This window comes from Lampetra fluviatilis, chromosome 60 (assembly GCF_964198595.1).
Source record: "Lampetra fluviatilis chromosome 60, kcLamFluv1.1, whole genome shotgun sequence".
NCBI lineage: Eukaryota > Metazoa > Chordata > Hyperoartia > Petromyzontiformes > Petromyzontidae > Lampetra > Lampetra fluviatilis.
This window is the reverse complement of record NC_136334.1, coordinates 1,412,481-1,439,455: the sequence shown is the minus strand read 5'-3', so window position 1 is coordinate 1,439,455 and position 26,975 is coordinate 1,412,481. Positions and strand designations below refer to the sequence as shown.

Sequence of the window (26,975 nt, the reverse complement as noted above, 5' to 3'; positions counted from 1 at the left end):
TTTAAGCCAAGGAAGTGCCACCTTTTGCAACGATCTGTCCGCTACCTGGGACACATCGTCAGCTCTGACGTTGTGTCCACGGACCCTCAGAAAACGTCGTGTGTCCGAGAGTGGCCCACGCCCACTTCAGTGGGCGGCGTATGGTGGTTTATAGGGTTCGCATCCTACTATCGCCGATTTGTTAAGAATTTCGCGACGCTGGCTAAGCCGCTGCATGTTCGGACAGGGAAGAATCAGAGATTTAAATGGGGCCCGGAAGAGGAGCGCTCTTTTCAATCTCTCCGGGATCGCCTGGCCACCGCTCCAACACTCGACTACCCAGACTTTTCCCAGCCATTCATCCTTGACACAGATGCTAGTGGCATCGGCATAGGGGCCGTTTTGTCGCAACGGAAAGACGGGGTCGAGCGAGTGGTGGCATACGGCAGCAGGGTTCTGTCTCCTGCCGAGATGCGCTATTGCGTGATGCGACGGGAATTGCTGGCAATCGTCCATTTTGTTCACCAGTACCGGCCGTACCTGTATGGAAGGAAATTCCTCGTGCACACTGACCATGCTGCCTTGCAATATTCTTTGAAATTGGAACAACCGCCGGTCAATTGGCTCGGTGGTTAGAATCGCTGCAGGAGTTTTCCTTCAATATCATGTACCGCAAGGGTACTCGCCATGGCAACGCGGACGCTCTCTCTAGGTTGCCCGCGACTCCTCCCTGCGCCTGTCTGACGGGTATGCAACGCTGTGCGGTGCTGCCTACCCCACCCTGTCCGGTCATGGGGGCGATGTCAAAGAATGAAGGCCAGGATGTACCCGTTGGCGCCGACAATACGCTGCAATTGCCACACTCGGTGTGGCTATGCGAGCAAGAGGCTGATGCCTCTTTGGCTCCACTGCTGGAATTGGTCGGGAAACCGAGATCTCATTTGGCAGGATGGAAATGGCAGTTGTTTCGGGGCCAGGCGGGATTACTGATGTGTACGGATGGGTTGTCGGACCGTTCGCGCCTGGTTGTGCCGACGTCCCTTCGCCACAATCTGATCCGCGTGCTGCACGCCGACAAGCTGATGCACCTTGGCGTGCAGAAAACATTGGCCGCGATGCAGCAGGATTTCTTTTGGCCAGGCATGACAGCGGATGTCACTAACTTTATCCGGTCATGCCATGATTGTGCGAAGTGGAAACCGCCACGTCAAAATTATGTCCCGCCCCTATGATTGATCGAGGTGTCCCGTATTAATGAGCTGATTGCTCTGGATATCCTGGGCCCGTTCCCTCCATCGGCTAGGGGAAATAAATACCTTTTGGTCGGGGTCGAATACTTTTCTCGCTGGCCTATGGCCTGGCCTCTGTCTGACCAAACGGCCTCATCCATCACCGAGGCTTTCTTCAAAGGGTACGTCATGGATAAAGGAGCACCCGAAGGGCTGCTCATGGATCAAGGACGTAACTTCTCCTCTAAATTGCTCAAAGACGTGTCCTCTGCCTTGGGTACAAAGAAAATCCGCACTTCCCCTTACTATCTGCAAACGGATGGCATGGTGGAACGATTTAACCGCACCCTTTCGGCCATGCTTTGCCACATGGTGAGTGAAAAACAAACCGATTGGGACTTGCACATACCGGGCGTCCTGGCGGCATACCACATGGTTCCGCACGCGTCCACAGGATATTCGCCATTTTTCCTGATGTATGGCCATGAGAATGTACCCCCGATTGATGTGCAACTTGGTGCAGCGGGGAAACAACCGTCCCCTTCCTTGCCTGACCATGTGCGGGACTCGCTTAAATGGGTTACGGAGGCGCGAGAGGCCGCCAGATGTGCGACGGCCCGTACGCAGGCAAGGAACGAGAGGTATGAGCATCGATCGCGAACTGACATGCTTGGTCGGTGGGCGATATGGCATGGCTCCATTGCCCTCAGGTGCCAGTGGGTACGTCCCCTAAACTGCACAGGCCTTGGCGGGGGCCTGTGAGGCTGGTGGACATTCGGAATCCCCAGAGTGTTCGCATCCAGTACGGCCAACGTCGTTGGTATGTTCATTCGTCGCGGCTCAAGCCCTATGTTGACCCGCGTGCTGGTCCTTCATCCCCACTTGTTGACCTGCCGGGGTCTGGCGTGCCGAATGTGCCACTTGCCTCGCCGATTGATCCCCAGCAGGGCTGTGTTTTACCCCCCGCAGATGCACAGGTTTTGAAGGACGACGAGACCCCGGACGTTCCACCTCCAACGGAGCCTGTCCCAGACACAATGGAAACCAAAAATTATTCTTCTTCTCCACTGCAACCACCTCCTGCTGAACAGTCAGCGAGGGAACTACGCGCGAGGGGAGGAGAAGGTCCGGCGTCGCGTACGCGGTCGAAGTCTCTCCCATTTCGCTAATACTGTTTTCCTTGCGGTCTGTAACCCTGATGTTACTGCGCTACAGGGGCGCCCTAATGTATGTCTGTTGTTTTAATGTTTTAATTCCTCTGCACATTGGCGCAGAGGAATTAAAACATTCAAACGCCCTAAGATGTTATTAAAAGGGATTCGGGCTGTCACTCTTTTTACACGGGGGGGGGGGGGGGGTGATGTAATGTGAGGATATATCCGGGTTGCTGATGGATCACACCTCGTTACGATGATTGGCTCTGCCGGTCCTGGCCCATAGCCAATGGGGGGAGGTCTAGGGGCGTGGCCCTGACGTAATGGGAAGGTGACATCTATAAGTAGAGGATTGGTTCTGCTGGCTTTAGCCACAGCCAATGGGGGGACGAGTCAGGGGCGTGGTCCTTGGATGGAGTCTAGAAGATTCCATAGAGGGTACCAGGATTGGTGGAAAGGTACCACGTGACCCGGGTATTAAAAGGGGTGGAGACGGCCAACACTAACAGAGGGTGAGGCCACGCTGTCTATCAGCAGCATGAAGGAGTAAGATGGGAGTGTTGTGAACGAAAGATAAATAAAGACAGGATTCCAGGACCTTTATTACACGTAAAACAAGAATTGACAGAGGTGGGTTTAGAACCGACGCCTCCAAAGAGACTGGAGCCTTAATCCAGCACCTTAGACCGCTCGGCCACGCTACCTGGTCGTTGACAGCAGCAAACAGAAATCGCAAAGGGGCATAATCACCTATAGCTAGTGGGCAAATTGTATTAAAAGCGTCGTGGCTGAAACACATTTTTAAGGTCATCATTACGTAAAAAAAGACAGTTGGTACCGGCGGGATTTGAACCCACACCTCCAAAGAAAGCGGAGACTTAATTCGGCACCAACGTCCACCCGGCCCCTTTACCCATATGTTAGAAGCTCTACCAGAATTGGCCAATGGGCATCATCACCAGGAGCTTGTCGTGAAATGATTTTAATTGTGTCGAAGCTAAAACAAATATTTTTGCAGGTTGGGTTTGACATAAAACAAGATTTGGCAGCAGCGGGATTTGAACCCACGCCTCCTAATAGACTGGCACCTAATTCCCAGCGCCTTAGACCGCTCGGCCACGCTACCTGGTTGCTAAATGTAACACCAGAAATCGCAAATGGGCATCAACACCAATAGCTAGTGTGAAAGTTATTTTAAAAGCTTCGTGGCTGAAACACATTTTTAAGATCGTCATTCAATAAAAAGAAGACAGTTGGTAGAAGCACTACCTGAAATGGCCAATGGGCATCCTCAACAGTAGCTGGTGGTGAAATTATTTTAATTGTGTAGAAACTAACAAACATATTTTGCAGGTTTTTTTTACGTAAAACAAGATTTGGCAGCGGTGGGATTTGATCCCACGGATCCAAAGAGACTGGAGCTCTAATCCAGCGCCTTAGACCGCTCGGCCACGCTACCTGGCCGTTGACAGGAGCAACAGAAATCGCAAATGGGCATCATCACCGATAGCTAGTGTTAAAGTTGTTTTAAAAGCTTTGCAGCTGAAAGACATTTTTCAGTTCGTCATTCCATAAAAAGAAGGTCGTTGATAGAGGCACTAGCAGAAATGGCCAATGGCATCCTCATCAGCAGCTTGTCGTGAAATTGTCTTAATAGCGTAGAGGTTAAACGCATATCTTGCAGGTTGTGTTTTATATTTAACTACATTTTGGCAGCAATGTATTTGAACCCACGCTTCTGACGAGACTGCAGCCTAAATCCAGCACCTTTGACCGCATGGCCATGCTACCTGGTTGCTAAATGTAACACCAGAAATCGCAAATGGGCATCAACACCAATAGCTAGTGTTAAAGTTGTATTAAAAGCTTCGTGGCTGAAACACATTTTTCAGTTCGTCATTCCGTAAAAAGGTCGTTGGTAGAAGCACTACCAGAAATGGCCAATGGGCATCCTCACCAGTAGCTTGTCGTGAAATTATTTTAAATAGTGCAGTCGCTAAAAAACATATTTTGCAGGTGGTGTTTAATACTAAAACATTTGTTGACAGTGAAGCTTTAATTCAGCGCCTTAGAAAGCTCGGCCAAGCTACCTGGTTTTAAGGGACTGTTTGTCTCCACACAAACAAATCATAGTTTTCGTTATACTTCCCGTGAAGCATACGGTCTTCTTGGAGTTTGCACAATATCAGCAGCATCGGTTCAATACAAGCCAGCTGGATCGGTGTCGAGACACAGTGTCTCATCTGAAACATGAGGCTTGCTTGACTTTCTTGTTTCGCATGGCTTGATGTAGATGCAGAGCAATAACTAACAATTTCACATTCAGGTGGTCAAGCCAGATAACCGCGTCAGGAGCAAGCGGAGTATACCTTTGCCGTGATGCCTCCTTCGTATTTGTGGATCAGGGCATGGCGTCGTCATGCGTTGTACGTTCTCTGTTCTGGATGACCACAGTCGCACACTACTATTGGAGAGTTTTCCATTTGTGCATCTGCTGCCATGGTTTGTGCAGTGAATGCAATTGAGGGTGAGACCATGAGCAATTTCGTGGAAGATCTGCTGGCGAAATGCCATAATCAATTGGCAAGGACCCCCCCAACCCCCCCCCCCCCCCCACTCTGTTCGATGAGGGTGCGAGTTTGAGATACTAAGACGCAATAAATATTTTGTGTTTTGCATTATACCGTGAACCATGCTGTTTGTTGTTGGCCGCTTAGTGTTCTCGACCTATGCTCAGCAACTGTGAGAATACAAAAACATAGCGATGCTGCGTTGCCAGTGGTGCAATGCACAATTCTCTTCTTGTTCGTCCATCAAGTTGATGATGACCATGGCACGTTTGTCATTTTGTTGGGTTCTGATGAGTGCGCAGATGGCTGAACAGGCCAATCCGAGCCCAGAATTATCTGTGGCACACTGGACAGGTCAGGGAGAATGTAGAGCTCTGAGGTGCAGCCACAAGTCCTTCCTTGGTAGATTTGCACAATTAACAGTGTATTGAAGAAGGGTCATTTCTGAAAACATCACGTGTTTTTTTAATTTAAAAAAAATATAGAATCCACCTTCCTCCCCTCACCCCCACTCACCCCACCACTCATCCCGCACACCCACAACCCTCACACTCAAAAAAAGCAAAACAAAGATCCCCCGTAAAGCCTTAACAGACCGTTGGGGCAAGTGCTGTTATCCAGCACCTATGAAGGCCGGCACAGCACGCGAGGGGGTGGTTGGCCAACACCACGCACGGCCGCCTCTGTCTCCCCAGTGGCGATGTTTACTACACACCGCACCAGGTACTCATTTGAGGCTGAGCCGACCTAGGGGAGTCCCAAGGACAACTTCAGATAGTCGTCTCTGGTGCTGGCCGTGGACAGGAATGGAACTCGGGTCGCTGGGTTCGTAGCTAATAGAAAAGCTAACATCTCAGTGGGCTTTACCTGGTCAGATCAACATTATTTAGTTTTATTTGTATCTTTTTATAGTGATTTTGTTTCTTTCCTAGACTTTGCACTCCTAACGTATTTTTGTGTTTGTTGTAACGTTCGGTGAAAAATTGCTTTCGAGCTCATCGGATTCTTCCAGTAATTAATATTCTGATTCTGATAGCGCAGCGCTCTAACCGCTGCACCACCGCTCCCCCACACTGTGATGCCACGAAGTGACTGTGACGTCACCACGGCGCCTGTGCCAAGCCAGGTGCACTTTCAGGCCACGTGAAGTGTCATATGCTCGCTGACAGGAGGTCTCGGGATAGACCCTGCAGGTACCATGGGTTGGCTGACTGAGATGACTGGCAGATGCATCAGTAGCAGCAACATCAGCAGCAGCATCATCAGCAGCATCATCAGCAGCAGCATCATCATCAGCAGCATCACATCGCTCGTTGTTGTGAGCGTCGCGCCTCTGTCCTCCGTTGTTGCTGGAGGGGCGACTGCCTCCAACTGCCCAGCAGCAGCAGCGGCGGCGGCGTCCTTCACGAGCCTCCTCCTCCTGCACAGAGGACCGATCTTGACCGCCTCACACCCCGGTCCATACAACCCCCACCACTCACACCCACTACCCCTCACACCCCCCCCCACACCTCCCACCCCACACACCCCCACCCCGCACACCCCCCACCCCACACACCCCCCACCCTACACACCCCTCACACCCCTCACACCCCCACCCCACACACCCCTCACACCCCCCACCCACACACCCCCACCGATCACCCCTCACACCCCCCACCCAGAACACCCCTCACACCCCCACACACCCCCCCACCCACCGACCCCTCACACCCCACACACCCCTCACACCTCCAACCCCCCCACCCCTCACACCACACACCCCCTACCCACACACCCCCACCCCTCACACCCCCCACCCACACACCCCCACCCCTCACACCCCCCACCCACACACCCCCCACCCCTCACACCCCCCACCCACACACCCCCACCCCTCACACCCCCCACCCCTCACACCCCCCACCCCTCACACCCCCCACCCCCACACCCCACACCCCCCAACCCACACCCCACACACCCCCACCCCACACACCCCCCACCCCCACACCCCACACCCCACACACCCCCCACCCCACACCCCCCCACCCCCCACCCCACACCCCCCCACCCCCGGGTGCCCTGAAACCAAAGAACCCCAAACGGGTGGCGCCAAACCCGAGCTTCGCAGCGCCCGGAAGTGGCGTCACGCCGAGCGGTCGGCGTCCGTCGTCGCGGCAACGCTGGCGCGTGGCCTCTCTCAGGGGGGGCGTGTCCTCTCCCCGTTAGGGGTGTGGCTGCACCCCGGGGGGCGTGGTCCTCGCTGCGGGGGGCGTGGTCTTTGCCGCGGGGGCGTGGCCTCTCCCAGGGGGGGCGTGGTCTTCGTTGCGATTGGTCGGAACGCTGCCCCGGGGTGGAACGGAGAGGCCACGCGCTCTGCCGTGTTGCGGCCAAGGGAAGACTGCGATCGATCCGTCGAACATTCGTATTGAGAATGGAGTGAGAAATTGTGTACGAACGTGGAAAGTGTTATTGAACGATGGTCATTTTAACGTGATAAATAATAATAATAGCGACGTAATATTATTCGTTTCTAGAGCACATGCAGGTATTGCTTGTGATTGTGAAAATTTTACTTTCTTCGAAATAGAATAATTATACATCGGTAAAGCTCAATGGCATCAAGTTCTATTGGAGATAAGATCGAGGTAAGACGATTTTAGTTGATGGTGATGCGAATGTTTTTCACTGTTGGCAAAAGGGACGCTGTTCTATGTTTGATATATTTTTTTAATGAAAATGTGTACCGCAATGCTACTTTAAAATCAATCAATGACAATGTTTTAGATTGACATTTAGTTATCGATTGTATCAGTGATTTGCACAACACGCATTTCAAGGAGTCATTTTGCAGATTTGCGTCTTCATCTTGTGCCGAGTAAGCTGCGTGTTAAATTAAAGGGCATTGCAGGTTATGAGAGTGACATTAATTCATGCCTGTCATAAATTGTACTGTGGCTTGAATATTCACTTGGTAACGTAATTATTAATTGAAACGGATGGCTATGCCAGCGGCTTCGGTACTGTTGAATGCACTATAATCGAGTGTAAAAATATGCTTTAAAAAAAATCTTACCTGTGTCCTACAGTTGAGACGGTTTGTGTGAATGCAGGTGGGGTGGTGGGGTGTGGGGTGGTGGGGTGGTGGGGTGTGGGGTGGTGGGGTGGTGGGGTGTGGGGTGGTGGGATGTGGGGTGGTGGGGTGTGGGGTGATGGGGTATAGGATGGTGGGGTGGTGGGGTGTGAGGTGGTGGGGTGATGGGGTGTGGGGTGGTGGGGTGGTGGGGTGTGGGGTGGTGGGGTGTGGGGTGGTGGGGTGTGGAGTGGTGGGGTGTGAGGTGGTGGGGTGATGGGGTGTGGGGTGGTGGGGTGGTAGGGTGGTGGGGTGTGGGGTGGTGGGGTGTGGGGTGGTGGGGTGTGGGGTGGTGGGGTGGTGGGGTGTGGGGTGATGGGGTGTAGGGTGGTGGGGTGGTGGGGTGTGAGGCGGTGGGGTGATGGGTGGTGGGGTGTGGGGTGGTGGGTGTGGGGTGGTGGGGTTTGGGGGGTGAGGTGGTGGGGTGGTGGGGTGTGGTATGTGGGGTGGTGGGGTGTGTTGTGTGGGGTGGTGGGGTGTAGGGTAGTGGGGTGTGGGGTGGTGTGGGGTGGTGGGGTGTGGGGTAGTGGGGTGTGGGGTGTGGGGTGGTGGGGTGGTGGGGTGTGGGGTGGTGGGGTGTGGGGTGATGGGGTATAGGATGGTGGGGTGGTGGGGTGTGAGGTGGTGGGGTGGTGGGGTGTGGGGTAGTGGGGTGTGGGGTGGTGGGGTGTGGGGTGATGGGGTATAGGATGGTGGGGTGGTGGGGTGTGAGGTGGTGGGGTGATGGGGTGTGGGGTGGTGGGGTGGTGGGGTGTGGGGTGGTGGGGTGGTGGGGTGGTGGGGTGTGGGGTGATGGGGTGTAGGGTGGTGGGGTGGTGGGGTGTGAGGCGGTGGGGTGATGGGTGGTGGGGTGGTGGGTGTGGGGTGGTGGGGTGTGGGGTGTGAGGTGGTGGGGTGGTGGGGTGTGGTATGTGGGGTGGTGGGGTGTGGGGTGGTGGGGTGTGGTGTGTGGGGTGGTGGGGTGGTGGGGTGTAGGGTAGTGGGGTGTGGGGTGGTGTGGGGTGGTGTGGTGTGGGGGTTGCGCAGTGGTTTATAGAGCACTGCGTTATATCATCCGGCGAATCTGAGTTCGATTCTCGACCACGGCTAACATCAGTGGCGAGTGATATTTAAACTGGTCCTAGCACACCCCGATCCCCTTCATCATCCCACACTGACCAGCGTGGTGAAGTATGGTTACTGCCCCCCCCTCCCCCCTCAATTTTACTGCAACCACGTGCAGAAGCTTTCATCCAGCAGTAGATTAAGGAAGGGCTGTACTGTCTATCAGACTCCAATACGTTTACCTTGTAATGTTGGACAATTTTGTGCGTGCAAATTTTTTGTTATATAGATATTTTGCCGTTCTGTTTCACAGGTGATATCGGTATATTTGTTTAAATGAGAGAACCCGTCAATAATCGTTGTATCTCACAGTAAGCAGTGCATCGCCCCGTGTTAGAGAATCGCAGAACTAATTCCAGGGGGCGCACATTGTCACCCAATGTGTACGTATGTGTGTTGGACTTCTTTCGCACGGTACGTAGCCAACCGTGCTAATCGGAGGTGCGGGCTCAGGACAACCCAACACACACAAAATCAGTTCTAAAGAGAAGTGAGTTTTCAATCGAGACTTCAACTGGAGAGGGAATATTGGTCACATGTCAGTGAAACCAGATTGCACAATTCTCAGTTGGCCTTTTAAGAGATGGATTTCCGTGTCGTCATTTGTGACCGGATTGAGTACATTTCAGAACATCGCTTCATCCTAGGGCGGTCTGAATCTGGGGTTCGATCCAACCCAGGCTCTACAGCGGTTCCGCCTCAATGTCTCTTACCCCTTGATCCACCTGGCCACCTCTACACCCATTCGTAATGAAGTCTTTGTAAGATTTGGTCCACATCATTTGGCAGCAAAAAAAAATGCAATGCCCATAAAATGGAAATTCCACATTCCTATGGCATTTACAGTTCTAATTCCATCAAGTTTAAGAGAAAAACATTATTTAACCCCACAGTCGCGATTTTAACTGAAAATCTTCTGATTGTAGGTCAGTCGTGCTACACTACATTGCTGATTGTAAATTGCAGTGATAATGATAATTGTTTTAAATTAAATTACTTTGTAGCTGAGGTCATGTAGACTATGAAACTTTTCGAGCTCTCGTACGGTTGAATGACTTTTACTGGTAAGGTCAAAGCGTCTAACGAGTCCAGGAAATTCCACGTTCCTATCACGGGTACCAGTCTGCCGTGCCGCACGGTTCCCAACAATGCGGTAGCTATTTTAACGACCCGTGGAAAGATGATTGGCCGAGTCTATCCACAATCGAGTTTGAAATGGCGGTTGGCTCATCCGTTTTAGATCTATTTTAAAAAATGTGAATTAAAAGTATCTGCACGTTTACCACAAAACTCAAGACATATATTGCATATTTAACACTGTTAAGTATGCAGCCATCGCTTTAACACTATTCAATTAGCTGCTGAGAAGGTATTAGGAGAGAGGGGCGTTTTAAATGAATGGGGCATCTATATATGGATCACCCTGTGTGTGAGGGAAGGAAGCGATTGCGAGATGTGGTGGCATCACAGGCATTGTGCATGTGACGCGCTCCTGACATGAGTTCGAGAGCTGCAGTGAATTACGATCCAGTTCATGCGATTTGCATGGGATATTAATGTTTAGCCGCTGTGGCTAGGAGATGTGAACTCCCTCGCCTGGTATGAAGGAGGTCGTGGGTTCGATCCACGACCCTGACAATGCCTGCTGGAAATTTGTAGTTTTCGTGTCTCCCTCTCCCTGTTGGTCGCGTGGATTTTTTCCTCCGGGTCCTCCGTTCATTCCCCATCCACGTTTAGAATCAACGTCACGCGTTTAGAGCATTTGGCGACTGCTGTACATTTGCACACGTGATAATCCACTTCGTAGAGCTAATTATTTGCGATAGGCCAGGTACACTTCTGAAAAAAGAGCTATTTTATTGCTCATGGGCCTTTCCTGGTACATTAAAATATATATAGAAACTTCAAATCTAGATTTAACAAAAATAAAAAAAAAATTGATTTAAAGCTTTCGTGACTGCAGGGATTCATATTCTTGGTTCTTTCGGTAAAGTCACGTAGAAGGGAAATAATAAAATAATACAAATATTAAACAATACAAATTCTCACGACGTTTCGACTGCAACACAAGCAATAATCAAATTTTCTTGCTGTGGATTTCACACCTAATCATGATTGCTTGTGTTGCAGTCAAAACGTCGTGAGAATTTGATTGTTTCATATTTGTATTATTTTATTATTTCCCTTCTACGTCACTTTACCGAAAGAACCAAGAATACAAATACAGTATAGTTTATAGTGGAGCTAAAGCGCCCTCTCGTGGTGTCGCAGGGTAACCGCGGCCGGCAGGAATCGCGCCACTGAGCCCGCCTTGGCTGCAGACCCCCCCCCCACCCTCTAACCCCTCCCCCTTACGCCCACACACATGGTCCCATCCCCAAACCCTCCCCTCCTAACACTACCACCACCACCTTCACCATCTGCCGTGGAGTTGGCGTCTGTCCAGGCTACTTGATGTACACCTGTCCAAGCTTTCATCTCTCCGTGGAAACCTCCCACCCGGCGGTGATTATAATTATCCATGGGATGGCTTTCCTACGGTGAATTCCCTGCGGGCACAATTGCCTCCGTGGCGCAGTTTGAAAATTGCAGCTTGTTAAGAAACCCGGTGGCCTGAGTTCGATTCCCGGCCGTGGATACATTCAGTGTGCAAGTAATATCCTGGACCACCCCTTTACAATATGCCTTTGGTCAGTGTGGTGATGCATATTCACGCATCTTCCACAACCGACAGTGTGGGATAATCGTTCATTAATCTAGCAGTGCATTGACAAATGCCTCTCTATGTTTCATTGAATAAATCAGAATCTTTATTTTTTAAATCAAAATCTGTATTTCTTCTGGAGAAATCCGATGAGCTATGAAGCTCTATTTCACAGATTTCCAGTAGCTTCACATATGTCCACACCTGATGTGCCGGTGATTGGTGGATTATTACATTTGGGGCACCACGGTGGCGAGATGTTAACTCCCTCGCCTGGTATGGAAGAGGTCGTGGGTTCGATCCCGACCCTCACCCTGACGCCTGTATATTTGGATTTTGTGTGTTCTCTCTCCCCGTGGTTGCGTGGATTTTTCTCGGGTCTTCCGCTTTTTCCCTCCACATTTAGAATCTACGTGCGTATTTGGCTGCTATACATTTTCACGTGATAAGCCACTTCGTTGAGCTATATGTTGTGACCAGGTCGCTTCTGAAAAAGGGCTACATAGCTGAGCCTTACCTGGTAAAATAAAATAAAAACAGTTTAGTTTAAAGGTTTGTGAGAGATGCGCCATGGGTTGGAGAGGCCTTCATCCAGCAATAGATTGAGCATGGCTAATGGGTTGCGTTGAGTATTTAAATACTGTCTACAGTTTTTGCCCAGGTTTTGAATGGGATTACCTTTTTTGAACAAGGTATAATTTAGTTTTTATCTACCCATTCAAATATCCAATCTCTTTATATCCTCAAATAAACAACGCGTTATTCAAGCAAACCATCTGCCCGCACAATCACTGAATGGCACAGATGTCAAGTGCTGTGAGTCATGACTGCAGGTAATGGGGCCGTGTGGGCAAAGTGGCAGGGATTTAGAATTTTTAGTCCGTTTCATATAATTATTTATATAGTATGTATACGGTATTATAGGTCGAGTGGTGGAGTGGTGGTGGCACACTTCATTAAGAACCCGGCGATCTAAGTTTGATTCCCGAGTGATACTGAACCGGTCCGGACCTCCGAGCTCGCCATGGTGAAGTATGGTCAAGAAACTTCCATGGCTTGATAAGGCTCTCCGTCCAGCAGTGAATATATAAAGTGCGTAAATTTGTTCTACTATTTAAGTTGTGTAATTGTTTCACGTGTCCTCTCTATCCCTTAGATCAGTGTTCTTCACTCATTTTAAGGGGGAGGGGGGCACTTTCGCCGTTAAGACAACATCAGTGTGAGGGCCGCCACACATTTTAAACCAGTGAGGTTTGACAGCAGCACGATGATGATCGGGGGAGGGGGGGGGTGTTTTCACTTTTGTGTTTTGTCAGGGGCCGCATGTCAGGGGCCGCACTAAAAGGCCATCAGGGGCCGTCAGTGGCCCGCGGGCCTTGCAATTGTAGTGTAGCACAAGTCGGAGACGAGGTAGTTGCAGGAGGCGCCTTCTTTTATTGTAACACCCTTCGACCGTCCACACAGGATCGCCTCCCTCTCGCTCCCATTGCCGTACAGCCCAGCCTAGATACAACACTAACCGCATTGTACCGACGGCATTGACCGAGACAGCCAACAACTCTCAGGCCGCGCAATTATCGAGTGAAGGCGGCAGCGATGAAGGCAGTGAAGACGATAACGATGGCGAGACGAGTCCACTCCCAGAACCAGCCGCCCAGAGCTCCTCGCTCTCCGCTGCTTTTATTCTACTCAGCGTGGCTTGGCTCTGCCCTGGCCGCACCTCCCTTCTCGAACCCACCAGCGGGTTCCAGGGGCTTTCCCGATGAGGTCTTCCGGGACCCTTGCCCCATTTCCTCCGCCCTGCCGGTACACACACACCGTGTATATGCTCGACGGCATTTGCGCTAACTGTCCACCACAGTTGCCGCTGCTGGACAGTAGTCGGCGCTGTGTCACTACACAATGAAGAAGAGTGCCTGAGAGGCCGCTATATTTCTAAAATAAATATTCTGCTTCTGGTGTTCACCCGCAGTGTTAAACAATCGACGCAGAATCGTGGGCAGTCCCTTCTCCCCAGTTCACTTTGCTGTCGACTCCCTGCTTCTCCTCAATGCCAGGCCCAAGACCTTTTTATTTCCCTCTGTCCATGATTACCTCTCTCTATAAACTACATGTTTCTGCTGTCAATTGGGAATGATCAAATACGGTATATCTACATGCAATCACAACATAGGTCTGTTTTAGCACGCGTATATATGTACGTCCAGTCCTTAGCCAATCCAGGATGAGGGTTTTTCCACGCCGTGTAGGTCGTGGGAGTTGATTGACCATACTTCACCATGCTGGTCGGTGCGGGTTGGTGATGACAGGGGGGAAGTATAAGTACCATACAATGTTTTTGCTTTCACCGGCTTGTGCCGCTCATCATACGCGGAGTATGGCTGTACAATTGCTTTGCCACGGCTCTGTCCATCTGTGATTGGGGCGAAAGGGTGGGCATGCGAACTCCGGTATGAATGATCCCACCAACACGAACCAAACTTCAGCATAAAAGCTCATGTTGCTCTCTGGGATTTCGCGTGGAGAAAGCCGGCGGCCGAAAATTTCTGGCAGCATTTTTTTCCTGCTTCACGAGCTCCGTTGTCCCATCGCCGCCTGGGAACATTCTCTTAAAAGGCCAACTGAGAATTGTGCAATCTGGTTTCACTGACATGTGACCAATATTCCCTCTCCAGTTGAAGTCTCGATTGAAAACTCACTTCTCTTTAGAAGTGTTTTTTGTGTGTTGGTTGTCCTGACCCCACACCTCTGATTAGCACGGTTGGCTACGTACGGTGTGAAAGAAGTGCAACATACATACATAGACTAACACTACCCATAGGCTAACACTACCCATACAACTCAACACTGCCTATAGACTCAACACTACCCATAGACCTAACACTACCCATAGACTCAACACTGCACCGCCGATGGGCACGGTTGGCTTACGTACGGTGAAGAATAAATTCACAATTCATACGTACATATTGGGCAACAATGTGCGCCCCCTAGTGTGTGAGGATAAGAGGTCACTTGCAGGTATCTCTAACAGGGGTGATGCGCTGCTTACTGTGTGAGAGCTAACGAATGGATGGTTTCTCTCGTGACAAAGATACCGATGTCGCTATTGGAATACAATGGCAAAAATATTTAAAAAATGTATATTTATTGGAATCTAATATACAGCCCTTCATGAATCTACTGCCGTGAGTGTCACGATTGTCGGCGCGAATTAAGTAACATCCTCTCGGGGACACAGGCAGGTTTAAATCTAAAACATTGCCCGAATCCATGTGTACACGTGATTTTTCTTACTTTTTTTCTTGTTGCAAAGGCCCACGCTCGCAAATTATACCGTATCGAGCCTGCTCCGTTGAGTCCTCGCCTCGTTAATGCAACTATCTTTTCTCACAGGACTTTCAGGTGATGAACCTCCTGGGAAAGGGTTCATTCGCGTGCGTGTACCGCGCACGCTCCTGCCACACGGGCATCGAGGTGGCCATCAAGATGGTGAGCATCTCTACAGGCAGACGAGCATCACTACAGGCAGACAAGCAATTCAAGGGGCGTTGGTGGTGGCGACGTGGCTTTCACCTCGTCTTCCACTGGTGTAACCGAACCGCGCCGGGGCCATACTGGGCTCGGCCTTCATGGGCCAAGAGGCAGGGGGGAGGTTTCGTGTTTTTCCCACTGCAGAGACGCCGAGCTTTACCACCGGCGCCACACACAATGCATGCGACACGGGTGATGTTTATTTTCGTTCATAGAGACATGCGTTTAGGGCATTCGCCTGCTAGAAACTTTCGTTGGGCTATCACGCCGCTTCTTAAATAACCTGTGTAGCTCAGCGAGCCCAAACTGGTAGAATAAAATTAGTTTTTGGGTTTAACTTAGGGCTTAGATCGGCGTGAATTGCTCCGTACGTCGTTTGAGTGGATGCTGGTGTCTCAGATTGACAAGCAGGCGATGCGGAGGGCAGGCATGGTGGATCGCGTCCGCGCCGAAGTGGAGATCCACTCCCAGCTCAAGCATCCCGCCATCTTGGAGGTGGGTGTACGCGCACAGCAGACACTGCTCACCGCTCAATGGAGAACTGCCACCACCATGGCACTTGAACCAGGTTAGGTGCACGCGCTTTGAGACCAGGTAAAGTAGCAAAGGCTCACTGCCAGGAGGTCTGGGACAAACCCAGATGTATGTATGTATGTATGTCGAACTTCTTTCGCACCATACATAACCAACCGTGGTAATCGGAGGTGTGGGGGAAGGACAACAAACTAAACACAACAAGCAGTTATAAAGAAATGGGATTTCACTGTAGATTTAAAAGTGCATAGCTCCCCGTGGCTATTATTGGAAGGAAGAGCATTCCAGACGGCCGCAGTCCGCGTGACGGTGGCTCATGCTCCTTGACGAGATCAGCAAAGGTGTCGTGGTCCGTTTGTGGCAACAACTTTGTAGTGTGTAATACGATAGCGTGATTGGCATGGGCTGCAGTGGCCTGGCGCCTCGGCCCCTCCAGTGAGTGGGCCCTGGTACAGTTGCCCCGGCTGTCCTCTCGACAATTATGCCAACGCCCAGATGCGCTACCGCCCCACTGGACATCTGTGAAAAAAGAGCTTCATAGCTCATCTGATTCCTCCTGCAGTATAAATAAATATTCTAATTCTGAAACTCTGTTCCTCGGGACCTGCTATGGAACAGTGATGGGTCTTCCCGAATTCACAAATTAAACTGCTTTCAAAAACCATTTCAAGTCATTTAGTCGCTTCAAGGGTCCGATGAGTGTGCCTTGAGTGAAGGTGCACTGTGAATATGAATTAGATTCAATTCAGATAGAGATATTGTGTGTGCATCCATAACAGAGGTTTTTGGGTTAGATTGCGTAAATATAAATGCGTCGTTAAACCCGCCAGCACTCAACACAGCCAATTAGTAAGGTTTGTCACTTAAACAAAATGTGCCAAATAGTTACTAGCTCAGCATACCGCTTGTGTGTTGTGTTTACAATTCAAGTGCAACTTTTGCCATTAATTGCAACTAGCATTATCGAGGCGACAACAATTTTTGTGGAAAAAAATGGAGGGGATAAATGTGATGTCGTCACTTGTGTGCCAAACTTTGTGTGTGTACATGTCACGTGCTTAGCGATATCACAGTTCATAGACCTGAACTTTTTGGCATGTAGTGCCACTCATCTGCTAAAAACAAACACATTGATGACGTGAGGTATTTTTTTTCCCAGAACGATTAGGCTACCGTGGTTAATAGTGACAGAATCAAAATATTTATTTGTACTGGAGGAATCTGATGAGCGATGAAGCGCTTTTTTCACAGATATCCAATAGATCGCAGGACCACGGACGGATAATATGGCTTTTCACTGCGTGGCCGCATGAATGCTTGGGAGCCGAGCTACGACCGATGTCGTCTCGTCTATCCCCCGGTTGATGACGGGAGTGGCGTCGCGTGTCCGCAGATGTATGGCTGCTTCGAGGATGACAACTACGTGTACCTGGTGCTGGAGATGTGTCACAACGGGGAGATGAGCCGCTACCTCAAGAATCAAGGCCGCCCCTTCACCGAGGAGCAAGGTGGCCCACACTCACGGGGGAGGGTGGGGGGGCGTGTACACGAGGATTTCCGCATTTTTCCCCGATTATGATCAATTCACGATTTCGTACATTTGGCATTTTGCGTTATTCTCACAAGGCACAGGTGCTGCGTTTCACAGACATTTGCCTGCAGTGGTTTCGCAGTATGGGGGCGGATGTTTGCTCTGTTGTCAGTGGTACTCAACCGGGGGTACGTGGATCCCTGGGGGTTACGTGGCAATGTCCCAGGGGGTACGTGAGATGATTTGTACATGTGTGAAATATCATACATGAGAACGATTGGTGAATAATCATGTATGAATCTGCCAAATATAAAATAATTATTATAACATTGAAATCCATAACGTACGTGGCACTGTCCCAGGGGGGTACGTGAGGTGATTTATGCGTGAAATTATATCATAAATGAGAGCCATTGGTGATAATCACGTATGAACCTGCCAAAAAAAATAACTACGATAAGATTAAAATCGATATGGTAACCTGTAAAGATATTAAAGACCTTTCTCAACCCATTGATCATAAACAATGTCGATTTTCCAGAGTAACCAGCGAGCGCGAGCACGTTACATCACGCATGCAGAGCATCCGTTGATTTTTAGTTTTATCCGCTTTCAATTACTCGCTAGTTAGGATACCTCACAAAATTGACAATTGGTTAAAATATTGATGATGTTCATTATTCATACATTTATATGTGAGAACCATGTTGGGTCAGGCAAGGGGGTAATCGGTTGAGAACCGCTGCTTTATGTAATCCTAATTAAGTAACTTGAAGGTAATTTTTCATATTTGGCTAATTTCGTGCAACAGCGTTTCCCTCTACGTGTGAACCAGAGATCACTTGCAGGGGTCTCAGATGTGGCTCCGTGACATCCACTTACACGGGGTCATTGTCTATGATGACGCTTTTACCCGTCCCTGCACAAAATCCAAATTGACATTTCCTCTCATGGCACGTTGCCAATAGCACAACGGGAATGGATAACATGGGAGGTAAATGACAAATGCATACATTATTTATGTTGGGGTTGGTGTGACCCAGTGAGTTAGCGTGCTTGCGCTATTAACCTGGGGACCTGGGTTCTGATTCATGGCCCTGGCTATAGCAAGTGGCAAGTAATATTGAGTGGCCCCCTCTCACCAACTCTAATTACACCGTGTGGAGAGGCCTACATCTGGCAGCGATTTGATGAAGGGATTTTTGTTGTGTGAAATTGAAATAAAAGGTTTGTCCAAGTCTTTCATGGGATAATCTTTTTTAAAGAAGGTATAATTTAGTTATTTTTTATGTACCCTATCAATTGTTCAATCTCTTTCTATCCACAAATAAACAACGCCCTGTTCAAGCGAACCATCTGTCTGCACACCCGCTGGATGGCACAGATGTCCTGTGCTGTGAGTCATGACTGCTGCCACATCCCTAGTCAGGTGGTGAGGCCAAAGCGATGTAAGGAGCTGCTGGATTTCGTGCCCAGCCTCTTTGGGCGTGTGGGTTCAATTCCCGCACCACGCCCGGCCGCCTTTGTCCCCCCAGTGGCGATGTTCACACACCACAGCAGTTACTCGTTTGAGGCTGATTCGACCTAGGGGAGGCCCAGGACCGGTTCAAATAATCGTCACCGGTGGTGGCCGTGAGCGGGAATCGAACTCGGGTCGCTGGGTTCGTAGCGCAGCGCGCGAAGCACTACGCATGCGCGGGTCACATGACATATGTGACGTCACAGCTCACTTACCATGCAAAAAATATGCATTTTTGCGCCCCGCCCCCCCCAAAATAACCAAAGTCTATTTTTTTAATTGTTGCATGGTGTACAGTCTGGAATGTACCCACATGGTAAATTTAAAGTTTGTTGCATGTCGGGAAGTACGCTAAACATTTTGAACAGACACACATAATCACAAATTTCCCTTTTATATATGTAGAAGAAGAAGATAAGTTAAAATAATTAATACCGCTGCTGCGCCAAATAATGACAATACATGCCTACGTGTTTGTTTTAACTGACCGTCGATGTGTGGCACAATTACGTAAAGGTGCATTGACTGGAACGGATGACCAGCATGGTGAAGTATATTTAACCAACCCACGTGACCAACAGGGCAAGTTGGTGAAGGGATAGGTGGCACTGGGCTGTATAAAATATGCCACACTTTACCAATTCAATGCAAGATGAAAGCCTTCCCACAATGTTAATAAACGTGGGTTGTTTGACCATACCTCTCCACGTATGTAGGTATGTACGTTGAACTTCTTTTGCACCGTATGTAGCTAATCGTGCGGGGGAAGGACAACAAGCTAAACACAAAAATCAGTTCTAAAGAGAAATGAGTTTTTAATATAGATTTTAAAATCAGAGTTGGTGAGAGAGGAACCCTGATATTATAAATCAAACTCACATGTACAGTGTGGGAAAAAAGTATTTGATCCCCTGCTGATTTTGTACGTTTGCCCACTGACAAAGAAACGATCAGTCTATAATTTTAATGGTAGGTTTTTTTGAACAGTGAGAGACAGAATAACAACAACACACATCCAGAAAAACGCATGTCAAAAATGTTATACATTGATTTGCATTTTAATGAGGGAAATAAGTATTTGACCCCCTCTCAATCAGAAAGATTTCTGGCTCCCAGGTGTCTTTTATACAGGTAACGAGCTGAGTGTGCTCCTAATCTCAGCTCGTTACCTGTATAAAAGACACCTGTTCACAAAAGCAATCAATCAATCAGATTCCAAACTCTCCACCATGGCCAAGACCAAGGAGCTCTCCAAGGATGTCAGGGACAAGATTGTAGACCTACACAAGGCTGGAATGGGCTACAAGATCATCGCCAAGCAGCTTGGTGAGAAGGTGACAACAGTTGGTGCGATTATTCACAAATGGAAGAAACACAAAAGAACTGTCAATCTCCCTCGGCCTGGGGCTCCATGCAAGATCTCACCTTGTGGAGTTGCAATGATCATGAGAACGGTGAGGAATCAGCCCAGAACTACACGGGAGGATCTTGTCAATGATCTCAAGGCAGCTGGGACCATAGTCACTAAGAAAACAGTTGGTAACACACTACGCCATGAAGGACTGAAATCCTGCAGCGCCCGCAAGGTCCCCCTGCTCAAGAAAGCACATATACATGCCCGTCTGAAGTTTGCCAATGAACATCTGAATGATTCAGAGGACAACTGGGTGAAAGTGTTGTGGTCAGATGAGACCAAAATGGAGCTCTTTGGCATCAACTCAACTCGCCGTGTTTGGAGGAGGAGGAATGCTGCCTATGACCCCAAGAACACTATCCCCACCGTCAAACATGGAGGTGATAACATTATGCTTTGGGGGTGTTTTTCTGCTAAGGGGACAGGACAACTTCACCGCATCAAAGGGACGATGGACGGGGCCATGTACCGTCAAATCTTGGGTGAGAATCTCCTTCCCTCAGCCAGGGCATTGAAAATGGGTCGTGGATGGGTATTCCAGCATGCCAATGACCCAAAACACACGGCCAATGCAACAAAGGAGTGGCTCAAGAAGAAGCACATTAAGGTCCTGGAGTGGCCTAGCCAGTCTCCAGACCTTAATCCCATAGAAAATCTGTGGAGGGAGCTGAAGGTTCGAGTTGCCAAACGTCAGCCTCGAAACCTTAGTGACTTGGAGAAGATCTGCAAAGAGGAGTGGGACAAAATCCCTCCTGAGATGTGTGCAAACCAGGGGTCAAATACTTATTTCTCTCATTAAATTTATAACATTTTTGACATGCGTTTTTCTGGATTTTTTTGTTGTTATTCTGTCTCTCACTGTTCAAATAAACCTACCATTAAAATTATAGACTGATCATTTCTTTGTCAGTGGGCAAACGTACAAAATCAGCAGGGGATCAAATACTTATTTCCCTCACTGCGTACGTATGCATGTTTAACTTTTTTCGCACCGTACGTAGCCAACCGTGCTGATAGTGCCGCACGCTAACTGCTGGATTACTGCTCACTCGCTGCATATTTACACCCCCTCATTGTTAAATTAATGCATTCATGATCCAGCGAGTGCTGTGCCGACAGACGTGACTCACAAGACTAGACTCTTGCAGGGATCTCAGAATTAGTAGTTTCGTGATGTCTGCCACAGGGCAACGGGCCCTCGTTCTGGGTAACATAACATGTTGTTTGCTACTGGTGTGGCCCGGTGGGTTAGCATGCTTGCGCTATTAACCTGGAGACCTAGGTTCTGATTCATGGCCCTGGCTATAGTAGTGGTGGCAAGTAATATTGGGTGGCCCCCTCTCACCAACTCGAATTACACCGTGTGGAGAGGCCTACATCTAGCAGTGATTTGATGAAGGGATTTTTATTTTTGTAAATTGAAATAGAAGGGTTATCCAATTCTTTCATGGGATAATCTTCTTTAAAGAAGGTATAATTTAGTTATTTTTATGTACCCTATCAATTGTCCAATCTCTTTCTATCCACAAATAAACAACGCCCTGTTCAAGCGAACCATCTGTCTACACACCCGCTGGATGGCACGGATGTCCTGTGCTGTGAGTCATGACTGCTGCCACATCCCTAATCAGGTGGTGAGGCCAAAGCGATGTAAGGAGCTGCTGGATTTTGTGTCCAGCATCTTTGGGCGTGTGGGTTCAATTCCCACTAAGTTTTAAAAAATATATAAATAAAAATAATGAATACTGCTGCTGCGCCAAATAATGACAATACATGCCTACGTGTTTGTTTTAACTGACCGTCGATGCGTGGCACAATAACGTAAAGGTGCATTGACTGGAACGGATGACCAGCATGGTGAAGTATTTTTAACCAACCCCCGTGACCAACATTGCAAGTTGGTGAAGGGATAGGTGGCACTGGGCCGTATAAAATATGGCAGACTTTACCAATTCACTGCAAGATGAAAGCCTTCCCACAATGTTAATTTACGTGGTTTGTTTGACCATACCTCTCCACGTATGTAGGTATGTACGTTGAACTTCTTTCGCACCGTATGTAGCTAATCGTGCTAATTGGAGGTGCGGGGGAAAGACAACAAAAATCTGTTCTAATGATAAATGAGTTTTCAATCTAGATTTTAAAATGAGAGTTGGTGAGAGAGGAACCCTGATATTATAAATCAAACCCACATGTACGTACGTATGGATGCTGAACTTTTTTCGCACCGTACGTAGCCAACCGTGCTGATAGTGCCGCACGCTAACTGCTGGATTACTGCTCACTCGCTGCATATTTACACCCCCTCATTGTTTAATTAAAATCATTCATGATCCAGCGAGTGCTGTGCCGACAGACGTGACTCACAAGACTGGACTCTTGCAGGGATCTCAGAATGAGTAGTTTCATGATGTCTGCCACAGGGCAACGGGCCCTCGTTCTAGGCAACATAACATGTTGTTTGCTACTGCGTTTGGCAGTGATGGAAAAGCATAGAGAACAAAAAACAACAACAACCGTCACATTTGTCAATAACACCCCGGCCTTAAAATAAAAACAATGATATAATAGGTATGTTTGAGGCAATTGCCCTTGTTCAGGTGCTGTGAAGAAGATCCGCTGGCCAAAATATCACCAATTATATATTTTCTTTTGAGGCCACGGTGTTATTGACGAATATGTTGAGGTTTTTTTTGGTCCATATCACATCGATAGATGCCAGAGAGTTTGAGTGACTAAACGTTGGAGACTGGCTCATTATGATGATGATGACGATGATTTTAAGTTAGTTTTCCCAGCTCTAGAGTGGGTTAATCATTTGAAGCAAGGTATAATTTAGTTTGTTTTTATACCTATAGTTTGACCAATCCCTTTAACACATTCCTGCGGAGGGACCTGGTAGGAACGTTGGGTTGCTCAGTCAATGGCCAGGGTCAACGGCGGCGTGGTGTTTTCCGCAAATATGCCCGACTGTGAGGGCGGGCACAAGCCGGCGTGAGTAGGTTAAACGTTGAGTTTTATAAAGGCACCACGGGGTGACCAGCCCCTCCCCACCCAACCCCACCCCTCCCACCCCCCACCCAGCCCCACCCTCCCCACCAGCCCCTCACCGCCCTCCCCACCCTCTCCTCTCCACCCAGCCCGATCCCTCCCATTTTTTGATGCACGACGGACGGACGGACACAATAATCCCCTGTGGGCTGGTGGAACCAGGTGGTCCCTACCAGTATATTCAAATGTGTAGGGTGTATTCATGCAAGCAAGCTGCTTACACACCCACTGAATGACACAGATGTCCAGTGCCGTGAGTCATGTCTGTTGGCATGGCGCTCACTGCACCCTTGTTTACACGTATGAAACCAGAAAGTTGTGTGCCAGTGAGTGTGCGAGAGCTGTCTCAGGTGCTGGATTAAGGTGCCAGTCTCTTCAGACGTGTTGGTTCAAATCCTGCTGCTGCCACCAATTGTTACATTAAACACGTAGGCTTTCGCGACCAATATTATCCGTAATAGAGGTTTTTTTGGGTTAGATCGCGTAACATATAAATGTGTCATTAAACCCGCTACCAGCTGATAAAGCCAAATTAGTAAGATTTGTCACGTAAACACAACATCCCAATTCGTTACTAGTTGAGCACACTGGTGTGTTGGAGAGTAAACCCACACAATTTACAATTCGAGTATGATGTTTTGTCGGTAATTACCACCAGCATCATCGGGCCACAGCCAGAATTCTCGTGAATAGAAAATTTGGCGCATAATGATATTGGCCGACGAAAACCTATCTCTTTATGAATTACCTTAAATAATATATTACATCACATCACTTTATCTCTCATCTCTTTAACTGATCACCTTATCTCTATTACTTTATCTCTCATCACTTTATCTCTCATCGCTTTATCTCTCATCGCTTTCTCTCTCCTCGATCCAGTCGAGTAGAGTTCCAGATGCCATTCGCGGACAGCCAAAATCGCGCATGGCAAGTTCGTGAGCAACGAAGAAATACTGTGTGTACATCGAGAGAACAACCATTCGGCCCACCGTGTCCATTCCCTAGGTTCTCGTTTTTGGAGAGAGCGAGAGAGGTGTTGTCTTTTGTAGTTCGGAGCCGGCAAAGGTGCAGGAAAATGAATGAACACACATGTCAAAAAAGATTATCCATCCCTGTCAACCTCTTATCAGTGCCTACCTTATTACAGACCAATTCAGACCTTATTGGACACCCAATGCCTTTATAAATCTCAACGTTCATCCTACAAAATCCCATCACAAGGGAGAAACACAAACAAATAGACCAAAACAATTTGCCCGTATTGGAACAGCTGTACACCGTATCGACCTGAAAACTCAATTTCCCTGTACAAGAATACGGGTAAACTGTATGGATTGACAGGTATGAACATCATCGTCATGATCATTTCCTTCAGCCATTGTGCAAACCACTGCTAGATGAAGGCCTCTCCAAGCCGCCACATTTCACGATCCTAATAAATGTACTATTGACTATTTTACTATTTGTATTTAACCAGGCAAGGCTCATTGAGCTATACAGCTTTTTTTCAGAAGTGACCTGGCCACAATTAATAGCTCAACGGAGTGGCTTAGGGGCCGTTCATAAATGACGTCACGCACCTAGGGGGTGGGGGGGTCAGACATTTGTGACGATGTGTGACGAGGGGGGGGGGTTTGAGAAATGTGACATAACATCAGAATGCGCAACTTTAAATAAATATAGACAACACGTTCTACTTTATTTAATATACTTTTTAATAAATGTTTTCTCCTACAACATCAGAGTGCAGCGCCACATTAAATACGCACTACAATGACAATAGTTTAAAGCGATTTGAAGCATGTTTTATTTTTGGGGGGGGGGGGGCAGAGCTTTGTGACGTCATATTTGAGGGGGGGTCTGACTTTTTGTGACGCCGTGTGACTAGGGGGGGGGGGGTCAAAAATCGTCCAAAATCGCGTGATGTTATTTATGGACGACCCCTACCGCGGGGACATTTATAGCAGCCAAATGCTCTAAACCAGGGGTCGGCATGCCTGCGGCTCCGGAGCCGCGTGTGTCTCTCTCAGGACTGCTTCGCGAAGTCATTCGTGAAGGAGCACCGTCTCGATTTAACCATGGTGCATTGCGGCTCTTGGAATGTTGAGGGTTTTTTTTTACCAAATTAGAAAAAATTGTCATCTTTTGTGATCTTGGTTGCTGACCCCTAACTTCGGATGCCCGTGGCCCCCCTCCCCCCCGTCCCACTTTCCGCCCACCCGCCCGCCCGGCCGCCCTCCACAAGCGCGCCAATTCCTGCGTGAGATCTCCTCGGGGCTGCTCTACCTGCACGCGCACGGGGTCATCCACCGCGACCTCACGCTCGCCAACCTGCTCCTCGCCTCCGACATGTCGACGCGCATCGCCGACTTCGGCCTGGCGGCACGGCTGCCCTTGCCCGGAGAGTCGCGGCTCACCGTGTGCGGCACGCCCAACTACATGTCGCCTGAGGTGGCGTCGCGCGGCCCGCACGGTGCCCCCGCCGACGCGTGGGCCCTCGGCTGCGCAGCCTACGCCATGCTGGTGGGGCGCCTGCCCTTCCAGGCGTCCGCCGTCCCGGCCACGCTGGCGCGCGTCATGCTGGCGCGCTTCGAGCTGCCGCCCACGCTGTCGCCCGCCGCCCGCGACCTCCTGCGCCGGCTGCTGCGGCGGGACCCCGGCAAGCGGCCGGGCCTGCCCGCCGTGCTGGAACACCCGTTCCTGGCGGACGGCGGCGGCGAGGCGACGGCCGGGCCGATGGCCGGTCCGCCACTCCGGCCGGGAGACGAGGGGTCGCTGGACAGCGGGAACGCCACCATGACGGCGCCGGTGGACGAAGGCGACGACGAGAGGGAGGCGCGGGCGCCCGCGGAGGGAGACGGCGGCAGGGAGGGGGGAGGAGGAGGAGGAGGGGCAAGCGAGGATGTCCGTGTGGACGGGCACCAGGCTGTTGCTCAACTACCAGCAGCGGCAGACTTTCTGCGGCCGCAAGAGAATGGTGCAGGTGATGGTGATGATGAGGGCTGCAATGAAGTTTTATTTTTCCTATCGGGGAAATTGCCAATTGGATCGTGGCCAATGATCAAGGTGGTGTTGATATTATCTCAATTTTTTAACTTATTTTGTATCATAAAGTATCAAACTGTTTCATTGTAATGTGCAATATTACTCCACGTATGACCACACCTTTGTGTGGTGGATCACCGTTTCTGTTTTTCGGCTGCATTGCTGTATGATGATCTTTTTTAACACCGTACGTAGCCAACCACGCTAATCGGAGGTGTGGGGGAATGACAACAAACTAAACACAAAACGCAGTTCTGAAGAAATTAGTTCGTCAATCTGGATGATTTAAAAGTGTACAGCTCCAGTGGCTTCCTAATATCGGAAGGAAGAGCGTTCCAGACGACCACAGAAGTGCATCTGAAAGCGCGCGATGCAGTGGCCATCGTCTTTGTTCGACGGTTAGCTGCCAGCCGCTGCTGCGAGGATGACCGGAGTTCCAGTGATGATGGAGTTCGCGTGATGGTGGGATGTTATCTCCCTCAGCTGGTATGC

At 49.4% G+C, this 26,975-nt stretch overlaps 1 protein-coding gene and 1 non-coding gene across 2 annotated transcripts; one reads left to right on the top strand and one right to left on the bottom strand.

Moving 5' to 3' along the window:
- Window positions 1–3,739: 3,739 nt before the first annotated feature.
- TRNAS-AGA (transfer RNA serine (anticodon AGA)) lies at window positions 3,740–3,821 on the bottom strand. The gene has a single exon. It is a non-coding gene; the product is annotated as a tRNA-Ser (tRNA).
- A 3,705-nt stretch (window positions 3,822–7,526) lies between these two features.
- On the top strand, window positions 7,527–26,238 carry LOC144950931 (serine/threonine-protein kinase PLK4-like). Its single transcript, XM_078881111.1, has 6 exons — window positions 7,527–7,559; window positions 15,249–15,344; window positions 15,786–15,881; window positions 17,314–17,428; window positions 25,684–26,181; window positions 26,222–26,238. Exons 1-6 carry the CDS (start codon window positions 7,527–7,529, stop codon window positions 26,236–26,238), a joined length of 855 nt encoding a protein of 284 aa, XP_078737237.1.
- The last annotated feature ends 737 nt before the right edge of the window (window positions 26,239–26,975 follow it).

Bases quoted from the DNA above. Each gene is read 5' to 3' on its own strand.
- LOC144950931 (XM_078881111.1), top strand. From the start codon at position 7,527: ATGGCATCAAGTTCTATTGGAGATAAGATCGAG. The intron at 15,345-15,785 runs GTGAGCATCTCT...CTGGTGTCTCAG, and splicing joins TCGAGGTGGCCATCAAGATG to ATTGACAAGCAGGCGATGCG. The intron at 15,882-17,313 runs GTGGGTGTACGC...GCGTGTCCGCAG, and splicing joins AGCATCCCGCCATCTTGGAG to ATGTATGGCTGCTTCGAGGA.